The following is an 11926-nucleotide window of genomic DNA, read 5'->3' as shown; positions in this document are numbered from 1 at the left end:
TTTAGTCAGAAACCAGTCTGTGCTTATTTGGTCTTAAAGAGACAGTAACCTCAATTAACCTACCTAAGTCTATGTCATTAATGTTAATCAAACAACCCAGACAAAGAGAAATCACTTCTGTAGCTCTAAAAAATACATAATAATTATATTTTATTTATACAATAAATATAAATATATATATATATATATATATATATATATATATATATATATATATATATATATATATATATAAATAAAAGTGTATAAAAGTGTAATGATTCATTTAATTCGATTTCTGAAAATAATCAGATGTGCCTCAAAAACTGTAATGTGATTTGAACCGTGAGTATTGTGATCCGTCACACCCCTAGTAAAGTTATAACACAGTCATAGCCATAAATGCAATGGTACTTATAATTGGAATAATTTATTTTGGTGTTTCGGTTTTCGGCTTTGGTTTCCTCTTTTTCGATTTCGGACCAAAATTTTAATTTCGATGCATCCTTATTAAAAACCTTCCTGCGTTTATTCAAATTCAGTTGATCCAGAATTGTTGTGCCAATTTAATTACTTAAGTGTGGACTCAACTGTCCACAGTAGATGGGCTTCCATAAATAGGAAATGTTTTAACACCTTTTTTTGTACCCTGTACTGTATTTTTTATGGCTCTTCCTCTTTTGCACCTGCACTCACTCTTGTACAAAATAAATGTTTATAATTGTAAAGTAAAATAAACGTTATAATCTTTAACCATTGTTTGTTGCCCTTTTTTAATGTGCCCCTCTGATTATACACTGGCCCCTCCTTGGCCTACCTAGTAAAATTTCTCTAGAACCGCAACTGGTATCCCCATCAGAAGTTTTGTATTGTGTCTGTTCTGACCGGAGCATAAATACTGAAGTCAGAACTTTGCTGTTGTTTCTTCTTGAGTTGTTTCTGTCTTCTGATTTTCACATCCAAGGAAGCATAACACACCTCTTCACCCTCTTCACACACCTCACCCTGAAAAATACACAGACTTTTAGACACATATTCTCATTCTAAATCAATTCTGTTAAGTGTTTTGTTTATAAAATAAGATTATTTCTAAACAACGAATACCACATTTGCCAACTTTCACTAACAAGTCAGTGCCTTCAGTGCCTGTAATATTCAATAAGGTAGGAAAACTTGAGAACTTGACTACCTCAGAAGTATTTCTACTTTTTATCTGTTCCTTGTGATCAGTTCCACCATCTGAAATGAGTTGTTAAAATCAGAACACCAATTCTTTTGAAACAATTCGTTTATAAAAATATGAGCATAATATCAAATTTGCCAAAGGCTATTAGTCCACATAACAACGTTAAAATGATAACAATAAAAGAAAAAGTATGAAAAACTACCTGTAGTTTTCCTCTGACAGAAGCAGTAGACACAGATGAAGCAGAGGAGAAAACACACAACACAAACACTGACCAACAGGGTCCAGCAGAGGAAACAGTCTGATACAGGAGGAGGAGGAGAGACGGCGGTGAAGGGTCCAGAAGACACTTCTTCAAAATGAAAAACAAACATCATGATAAAATAAATAAATATAGTCTAAAAAAATTTATTATAAATAAATTTTCTCTGAGAAAGGTAAACTTAACAAGACTAGCACATGCAAAATTACAATTAAAATTTACAAAGAACATTATAAAATCTGTCAAAAGTGCTTTCTTACCAGCAAGAGAAAGACGTGTTGTTTGGTTTCCATAATAGTACACATCAGAAGAGTATATAATGCCCTTTTCGTCTTTATTTACCTTTACCTCATGTTCAGCACAGTAGTACAGTCCCAGATCAGAGACTTTAATGTTAGTAATATTTAGATCAAAAGAATTAATGTTGGTGTTTTTAGGAAAACTAAAACGTTGGAAAGTATCTTTGTATATTTTTTTATTATCTAATATGAGAGAGGGTTGATGTTCATGAGAGCAATTTCTTATCCATACGATGTAACCATGAGTTAAAGGACGGTCGCATTGAAGAGTGATGTTGTCTCCTGGTCTGACCTTCATCTCAACTTCTACTCCGTAGATTATTGTCTGACTAAACAGTAAAACATCTACAAAAGCAGAAAAATAAAAGGTAAAAAGTGAACTTTTGTCATATGAAAACAAAATCCTTATTTCTGTTAAGACAATACCTTTCTTACAACATTAAAATGAATAACATAATAAAAAATATAATTTGTCTTACATATAAGTGCGGTAACTCTTGATGTCTCCATCTCAGCGAGTGAGTGTGAATAACTGACTCTGGTGATGCAGATATCGGCTCTCATCTGATTGGTTCACGCCAATGGAAAATTAAACTGAGTTGGAGATTTGAAGTGTGAGAGGTTTATCAGCCAATCACCGGTCTCCTTATGAACAGTTTAGTTTCTTTTTTACTGTGTTTTGTTTTTTTGGTTAATAAAATTGGATATCACTCAGTCTTAAAACCTTTGACCAGCACACACACAAAAGACAAAATGTAACTTTTGTTTATGACTGATATGTTTAACGTCTCAGAAAAATGTACAAAAGCTGTCACTGTACCCTTTCAAAAATTACAGCTTTGTATCTGGGTGCATATTAGAATCTCAAAAATACATATTGTTGCCTCAGAGGTACATATTTATACCTAAATGGTACATATCCATATTTTTAAGGTTACCATCCCAGTGTCAGCTTTTTCTGACAGTGTATAGATTTTTTTATGAAACTGCAGTGCCGGGCTGCAACAAATCTAAGCATGCAAAACAGGAAACCCACAAACATTTTATTTAGACCACTTACGAAGCTCAACACATTTAGTGGTGTATTACGTCATCAAATTCTCACCTCATATTTCTTGGTCGATCAGAGGCCACAAAGAACAAATGTTTCCATTAGCCTTTGTGGGTTTGGGTGTTAGTTTGATTTTATGTATTTCACTGGGGCAGTTTAAAATGCTTAAAATAGTTCTGCGGTTTATTTTATAATTTTGTTGTTTTATTTGTTTGACTCTTTTATTCATTTTATATATTATATTAAATTATAATACTTATATAGTAATATAATTAGATTAAGGCAGGTATTTGTTTGAAACATGTAAAAAGTATAATAAACATGATATTATAGCACAACGAGTTCACATGAACTTTTTTTTCAGAGTTAAAAGAATTCACCTCAACAGGCATTTACAACTAACATCAGTAGGCCTACACATCATACTCAAACCTATTACTAGGTCTATTACTCAGACTAACTTAACTAGAATAAACAAATGTGCTCCATACAGATTATGATGAAGATATGAGGTCATATTTAATATTATTTGGTCAAAATCTGTATTTTGTTTGGCTTCTGTGCTTGTCAAATTGACATTGACCACTGTGATGAAATTCTATCTGTCAACATAGAAGGCATAGAAAGAGAGTTTTATAAACAATTGTGATGTGGGGCACAGTAGGGTAGATTTTTGGTTTAGGTTCATCTCAGTCCACTAGAGCGCAGGCCAGAATTTCAGAGCAGAGACAAAAATGTGACCTGCGGTTGCCGAGGCTGTGTCAGTTTGTGGCTGTACAAAAGTGCTTAACTCTCATGTTTATTGGCTTTCGTTGTCAAATTTGACAGACAATTATGAAAGTAGTCTAATTTACTACATTTCTGTCCACTCCTTACGATGTACCCGAATACACAAGCAGCTGCTTAACAATTATGTTGGTTAACAGAACATGCTATTTAGAAATCCTCAGATATTTACAAATTTAAAATAATGTATTTCAGCTATATAAGCTAGAATATTTTAAATTTATATATTCAGTGTGCTAAAGTATCATTCAGGAAGTTAACCACTTACAATTTGTGTGCTCGTATTTAACATTGGGGACTGATTTTATACCAATCCAGGGTCCTATACACAAAAGTTTCCAGTAGGGGTCGCCAAAATTCTCTTAAGTGTCACCAAGCCTACATGATTTTAGTTGTTAACAGATTATTATTTTATGATCTCATCTATGCCAAAAGATAAATAACTGTATGTAAATAAGAACAAGAGTCATTATGTCTTATAATTGTCTGTGTCCACATTTGTGTAAACTTGCAAAATAATATATATATTTTTTTAAATAGTACATTAGCCAAAACATTTTTTTATTTAAAAATTGCAGGAAAAGTTTCTGGTAAATTTCTGGTAAATTCTTTTTTATATTAGCATTTATTACTTTAGAATCAAATTGCATTCCTTAACCTTATGTTTACTTCTGCCCTAAAGTATAAAACAATGTGTCTGTATGAGAAATGTGTTGCTTTGCGTCTGGGTGTAAACCTATTGCTTTTAACCACAAAATCTTCCTTTGCATTTGTGTCCACTAAACAAGCATTCGCTAGCAGCTACTTTTGCACAAGAACAAACAAAGGTTGTGGTTTCCTCTTTCAAGATGTCTAAATTGTGTCTTAGAGCCACAACTTGTTCGATGTTACAGGCAGGGCCCCCCAGTCTTAGTTGATGCCCTAGGCAAGATTTGAAAAAAAACTGTAAAACTGTATTACTGTATTTGAATATTACGCTGTAAATATTAATGTACACTGTAAATTCTATTGTAAAGACTAATTGTAATACACTGTAAATTATTTAACTCTGTTAGCATATTTCAAAGTAATACATAAACATCAATGACTAAAATTACCTGTATATTTCTCTTTTGCTGCCTTATACACCTTATAATTATAAGTTTCTATTTTCATTTAATTAAATTTTTTTATGAAAAAGATCCTAATATGCTTAGTGTAAACTGACAAATGCGACATTTATAAAGTCTAAAATGACACGTTGTCAACTCTTAAGTTTATAACATTAGTTGTAACCAAATATTGCATTAGTCAAACGCATCAAATCATGGATCGATGCCAATGATTTGAAATATATACACTTTCCGAGAGGTTGCACTTTTGACAAAAAATCCTTTTGTGTGGCGCCCTTCAGTCATTTTGTGCCCTAGGCACTCGCCTACTGTATCTAGCCTATGCTATGGGCCGGGTTACAGGTAGATGTATGCCCTTAAAGGTTTACATTCATTGTGTTAGACATGAATAGTGTCAGGGCAGAGGTTGAGTTCACCAAAAATTTGCAGTGGATGGATTATTTTTAGTATTGACAATACATTTACAAATTTACATTTACAAGTTGTAAGTGAAATGCGTCAAAATGACAAATTGGTTTCAGATTTGTCAGTCAATGCCATAGACCGTAAAATTTCCAGCCCTGTCCAGTGGGTGGCAAGTGCGTACTTGACTAAATGCAGCACTGCGCAGACTGATATTTGTGAAGTACAGCAAAAGTCGTCTAGCCAAGGTAAAGACACAAAAGCTCATAACAACAGTTTGTTTATTTAATACACACAGACCAGCAATACAGATTCAAGCCAATGGAAAATTAAGTTTGACATTTGAAGTGTGAGAGGTTTATCAGCCAATCACCAGTGTCCTTATGAACACATTCGTTCTGTTTGGCTGTGTTCTGTTATTTATTGGTTTACAGGAAACCCACAGACATTTTATTCAGACCACTTACAAAGCTCTTCACATTTAGTGTTGTATCACGTTATCAAATTCTCACCACATATCTTAGCATCAAGAAAAAAATGTTTTCACTAACCACTGTGGGTTTAGGTGTGTAGATTGTGTTTGTATTTCACTAGGGCAGTGTAGAATGCTCAAAATAGCTTTCTCTGTTGTTTATTTTATTAATTTATTTATTTGTTAATTGTGTGTTCCTTCATGTAATAAATTGCATAAAAATTTAAATAATATAATTACATTAATGCAAGTCTTTGTTTGGAATATGTTATTTATACACTTTTATATTTTAAAGTTATCTTTTTTTAATTTTATAACTAGCACATAATAACTTTATCAAGAGTTAAAATTGTCCACATCAACATCCAGATTTGTTTGAATTTGACATCTGTACCCATCTGACCTTATTGTATTACTAAACAGTTATGTAAAAACATAAGTACAAAATACAGTTATATACATGCTCCATACACATTAGATCAGTCACAATATTAAATGTTATTTGAAAGAGTATGCCTAATTTTTATTAAATAGTGTGTTTTGTTGGGTGTCTGTGATAGCCAGCAGGCTTTGACCAATGTGATAAAATGTGTGTGTGTGTGTGTGTGTGTGTGTGTGTGCGTGCGTGCGTGCGTGCGTGTGTGCAACTTCAAAAAGAGCAACTTCTTTGAACTGCCTCCCACTGGCCGAAGCTGAAATTACTTATAAGCTGCTAGCAGTTCTGATTTTGGGTGTGGTTTCATCTCAGTCCACTGGAGGGCAGTTCAAAAATTCAGAGACACCAACTGTTATTTGCTGTTGCCTAGTTCTTTAAGATTATGTTGATATAGTATGTGGCAGAGAGCTTTACTCTCATGTATTATTGCTCTCATAGTCCTATCCTAATACAATCCTACAGATTGCAAATGTGTAGGACAAATAATATTTAACACTTGGCATTGTTCAATGTACCACTGTAAATATTTACTGAACCTCTACACAAGAAGTCCCAACAAGGGTCGCCTAAACTCCTTTTATGTTTTAGGTGTAAACCGAATATGATTTCACTCTTAGCCAATACACAATAACTGTAATTAAGAAAAAGTGAAAAAAGGTGTTATGTCCGCCTTGTCTTGTAATTGTCTGTGACAACTTTCAGATGCTGTGTAAACTTTTTCTAAATGGTTCTTTGGTCAGAACATTTCTTACGTAAAAAAAGCATGAGAAGGTTCTGGTAAATATGAAATGAACTGTACGTTGGCTTGTTTATAATCCAAAATTTAGCTTTTTCTTTTTTATATAGCCTTAGCATTTATTACAAAGAAAAAAATTGCATTGTTTTTACTCTGATGTTCACTTATGTCCTAAAGAATTCAAGAATGTGTACTGTATGAGAACTGTGTTGCTCTAAATCTGGGTGTAAACATGCCAGAAAACTTTCCATTGCATTTGTGTGCATTAAAAGCAAGCACTGTTATAGTTATGTTACAGAAGAGCTTAACTATGATGTCTTATTACTCTCATAGTCAAATTTGACAGGAAATGATGACAGTTCTTGAGATCCTGCATTTCTGCCCACCTCTTAAATACACAAACAGCTGTTTAACAAATCTGTTGGTTAGTTAGTAGGATGGTTGTTCATAAATCCACATATATTTACAAATTAATGTAAGAAAAAGACGTACAACTACATTTATTCTGCATCTGTCAGAAATGATACACTGACTACAAACGTTTGCTTGTATTTAACATTGGGCGCTGTCCAATGTGCTGAATTTCTAGTGAACCTCTACTACCCAACAGTTTCCACCAGGGGTCGCCAAAACTCTATATAGGGGTCACCAAGAATTCTTGATTTAGGCATTTATTGATTATAATTTTACTATTCAGTGGCCTTTCTAGCCAGATGAAAAATTACTTGATGCAGAATCACAAAAAACATTATGTCTGCCTTCGTAATTGTACAAATTTGTGTAATCTTGCAAAATATTTTTTTTCTTCTAATTATAGATATATTATTAAAATATGGTTTTCTTTTAAGATTTGCAAAATGATAATCTATCAAGTCATTTAAAAGAGATTTTATTGAACTTTTGTTAATTGGCAACTTTAAACAATCATTTTTTTATTAGTCTTCTAAAAAGCTTTTTAAAGTTTGGTTAACCTTCCAGGCTATGGGTGTCTCTGGAAGGGTGCTAATATGGTTCAAGTCTTGCCTCCCAGGCAGGTCATTAAGATAATCTAATTATGAGATTTGGAGCATCGAAGTTTGATTTTACTCATTGATTTTATTCTTGGCAGTCATTGTTGTTGTATTTTCACAAAATGTTCTTTAAAATACAGAAGGTAGTACAAAACAGAAAATCCCAAAAAAGCCTTTAGCCGAGTTTTCACAGGCAGGTTCACCAATTTTCAAAAACGCACTTTGTATGGTTGTGGCTATACATAAAAAAAATCTGTAAGATTGTTCAACAAACATGTTGTTATTTTTACAGAAGCATATATAAGAAACAGTTTGTATATCTAATTTATAAGGAGGAATAAAAATGCTGCCTCTGTTTTGACAGCAGCCCTTCAGCCCCTCCAGCATCACATGTGTAGCTCAATGTCTTCTGCTCTCTTTTTGGGAGCTTTGGAGCATCTGTTTACAAAATCTGTATTACAGACTCAATCATAGATTTTCAGATTGGGTCAGTTTTAGTGCATTTAAAAGAAAAGGTGTGTGTATATTTTAAAACAACTGTTTGGCATTAGCTGTATAGTCTATTTAAACTTATTTAAACAATCAATCAGTCTGTTTCTCTTTATTGGCTTGATAAACAAAAACATGATGTATTATGATGTTAAAATGCCCTATATCGGTAAATATTGAATATGACAGTGATGCGATGCAATTAACATGGACGCCCCATCACACACACACACATATACTGTAACATGGACAGCAGCTGGCACAACCAGCAAGGATATCTGCTGTTTTCCAGCTGACTGACATTGACATTGTCTGTGTTTGACTACTTTGTTGTTAAACTGAAAGAATGTCTGAATCCACTCGTGTGGAAATAGAAATTAACACTGCAGGGTAGAAGAAACATCAGTGCATTTTCAAATTAAGGTAAAAAAAAAAATTCTTATATTTTTAGTATACATATATGTATTGATTTTAAATTGAAGATGATGTTAATTCCTCTCACTGTTCATAAAAGGCTACAAAAATATTTTGGTGCCCACATTCACATTTGAAGAGACATCTTTTCTGCTTTCTTCAGCAAGAGTTTCTTCAGGACCATGTTTGACCCTTTAGCATCTCAGCATCCATTCTGAAAGATAGATGTCTCGAGTGGATTTCAAGAAGCGCAATGAAATCTATGTGCTATCAGCTGTCGAAAGTGAGTTAGTTATGGGGTGCTTGTAGATTATATCTATATTTTAAATGCAGTTTGATTTAATACGTGTAAAAAATGTCTGTAGAAATTACAGTATTACTGGGTATTACTGGCAACCAGCTGCCAGTAATTTACTGTAGATTTTACATGTTATTTACTGTTATTTAACAGTTTGTTCAAAGTTATGTGAACATAAAACATTTTCAGTATTTATCTTCTACAGTAAGTTACTGGCAACCAGCTATTTTTTTACAGTGTAGATTTAAAATAGGCATTCATGTTAAAATCTTTTGACTGCTTTAATCACATGACTAATTGTACTTTTTGATGCAGTTTTACTGACTATAATAAACCTAATAAACCAGTTTTAATATGAGTTTCTTTTTTCTGCAAAGTAAGGGAAGCAGTTTGTGCTTAGTGAAAGACAAATTGTGAGAGCTCCACCTACTGGTTACACAGAGAGCATGCATTGCTTTTTTAAGTATTGCATTTTCATATTGCAGTCACACACACACACACACACACGCACGCACGCACGGCCGCACACACGCACACACACACACACACACACACACACACACACACACACACACACAAAAAAAAAAAAAAACACATGCAGACCTAAATCAAAACTCTCTTAAGTTATATGAATAACACATTTAACCACACTGACATCCATCCAGGGTCCCTCTATCTAGATTCAACCTAATTAATACAAACTAATTAACTGTAATGTTTTACTTGCTATGTAACCGTCACATAAAATGCACAAAACAGAATAAGTACTGTAAAAAAATCGCTAGACTTTAAGCTTTGTACTTGGCTATCCATTCCTGTAGGCCACATAAAGATGCAACAGGTATGAAAAAATATACCCAGTTTGACTCATGATGTTGTTAAAGGGATAGTTCACCCAAAAATTTAAATTCTGTCATTGTTTACTCACCTTCATATTGTTCTAAACCATAGATTGTAAAAAAGATGGACGACGCCCGTTCGCTCTCTTCCATTGGTGATAAGTAAAGCCGCCAGTGTTCTGATATGGCGCTGACATCTTGGGTCTTGAGTCTGCGCAGTAGCGATTACAGGACCAGTCCTGCGCAGTAGTGAGCAGGAAGTTAAGCCGCGAAATCAAGGCCCCATCCTCGCTCTCGAAGAATGCGCATATCACAGCTGTCAATCATGACGTGACACCACTGTTTTTATAGCATTAAATAAAGGGGCCATGTCACAAGACTTTTTTAAGATGTCTAATAAATCTTTGTAAGTAAAGTAAAGTAAGTTTATTTATAAAGCACATTTAAATTCAGCTCTAGCTGACCAAAGTGCTGTACCTAACAGGAAGTCAATACACAATAAATAATAAAAAAGCACATCATAATAAGTAAAATAAAACCATAAAAACAGAGAAGAAACAAAGAAAGAAAAAAAATAATTAAAACTCAGCAGGAAAGGCCTTAAGATACAGATGAGTTTTTAGTTGTTTTTTAAAAACCCCAATAGATGACGCGTTTTTTATATTGAGGGGAAGCTGGTTCCAAAGAACGGGCGCAACTGTAGAAAAAGCTCTATCCCCTTTAGATTTAAGCCTTGAGCGAGGGACACAGAGAAGAGATAGATCATTAGACCTAAGAGATCTGGGTGCTGTATAAGGGTGGATGATTTCAGAAATATAATTGGGTGTTTTACCATTTAGAGCTTTAAAAACAGTTAAAAGAATTTTAAACTGTATTCTAAAATTAACTGGAAGCCAGTGTAGAGAGGCTAGCACTGGCGATATGTGATCAAACTTTTTCTTACCTGACAAGAGCCTAGCGGCTGCATTTTGAACTAACTGTAGACGATTTAAAGAGGAGTGTGGAAGACCAACATAAAGAGAATTACAATAATCTAATCGAGATGAGATAAACACATGTATTACCTTTTCTAGATCCTTAAAGCTTAGCATTGGTTTCAATTTGGAGATAGTTCGTAATTGATAAAAACTGCTCTTGACAACAGTACTAATTTGTTTCTCAAAATTGAGCTCAGAATCAAAGATGACCCCCAAATTTTTTACAGAAGGCTTTACATAAGATGAATAAGGGCCCAAATTATTTCTCAGACCGGTGCGGTTTTTTTGTGGACCAAAAATAATGACCTCAGTTTTATCACGGTTCATTTGGAGGAAGTTATTTGCCATCCAGGTCTTAATGCTGTCCAGGCAATTTAATAGGGGCTGTAAAGAGACATTGGATTTTAATGGGATATACAATTGTGAGTCATCAGCGTACAGGTGAAAATAGATATTAAAACTTCGAATGATATTCCCCAAAGGTAGCATATACAAATTGAAAAGAAGTGGGGCTAAAATTGATCCCTGTGGAACCCCGTGAGCAAGAGAAGCAGTAGAAGAGGAATACTGACCTATCGATACTGAGAAAGTCCTAGATTGGAGATATGAACGGAACCAATCAAGAGCTGAATCTCTAATGCCCACCCAGTTCTCTAAACGAGATAGCAAAATGTCGTGGTTCACTGTGTCAAAGGCCGCTGTAAGATCTAATAGAATCAGAATTGCATTTTCACCTGAATCAACAGCTGTCAGAAGGTCATTTGTAACTCTTATTAAGGCAGTCTCAGTGCTATGATGTTTTCGGAAACCCGATTGAAAAGGTTCCAGAATATTATTACAATTAAGAAAAGTATACACTTGAGAAAAAACCACCTTCTCCAATACCTTGGAAATAAATGGCAATTTTGAAATGGGTCGATAATTGTTGTAGGAAGAAATATCAAGATTAGGTTTCTTTAATAATGGTTGAACAACAGCATGTTTAAAAGATGCCGGCACAATACCAGAAACTAGCGATGAGTTAATGATAGCCGCAATTATATGACCAAAAATATCAAAGGCCTCCTTAATGATAATAGATGGTATAACATCATGAGGGGAGGAGGTGTTTTTTATCTCCATAACCACATCTCTTAGTTCAGAAATGGAAACAGGTTGAAAATTATTTAACATCATTG

At 33.9% G+C, this 11926-nt stretch overlaps 1 protein-coding gene across 1 annotated transcript; it reads right to left on the bottom strand.

The window, feature by feature from the left end:
- Positions 1–299: 299 nt before the first annotated feature.
- LOC135735517 (uncharacterized) lies at positions 300–2063 on the bottom strand. The gene is made up of 4 exons (XM_065253942.1): positions 1688–2063; positions 1368–1517; positions 1169–1218; positions 300–984 (listed from the first exon to the last, which is right to left on the bottom strand). The coding sequence occupies exons 1-4, from the start codon at positions 2022–2024 to the stop codon at positions 835–837; spliced, it is 687 nt and encodes a 228-aa protein (XP_065110014.1). The 5' UTR covers positions 2025–2063; the 3' UTR covers positions 300–834.
- Between the last annotated feature and the right edge of the window lie 9863 nt (positions 2064–11926).

The sequence above is a fragment of the Paramisgurnus dabryanus genome, chromosome 4 (assembly GCF_030506205.2).
Source record: "Paramisgurnus dabryanus chromosome 4, PD_genome_1.1, whole genome shotgun sequence".
NCBI classification, from domain to species: domain Eukaryota; kingdom Metazoa; phylum Chordata; class Actinopteri; order Cypriniformes; family Cobitidae; genus Paramisgurnus; species Paramisgurnus dabryanus.
The sequence above is the reverse complement of the archived record's forward strand: the minus strand, read 5'-3'. Positions and strand labels throughout refer to the sequence as shown.

What these genes read in the sequence shown, in the direction of transcription:
- LOC135735517 (XM_065253942.1), bottom strand. Translation starts at nt 2,024, where the DNA reads ATGAAGGTCAGACCAGGAGACAACATCACTCTTCAATGCGACCGTCCT. An exon ending in AACACGTCTTTCTCTTGCTG is followed by an intron (nt 1,518 to 1,687) that starts GTAAGAAAGCAC and finishes TTCATTTTGAAG; the next exon opens with AAGTGTCTTCTGGACCCTTC. An exon ending in AAAGTAGAAATACTTCTGAG is followed by an intron (nt 985 to 1,168) that starts GTAGTCAAGTTC and finishes TGTATTTTTCAG; the next exon opens with GGTGAGGTGTGTGAAGAGGG.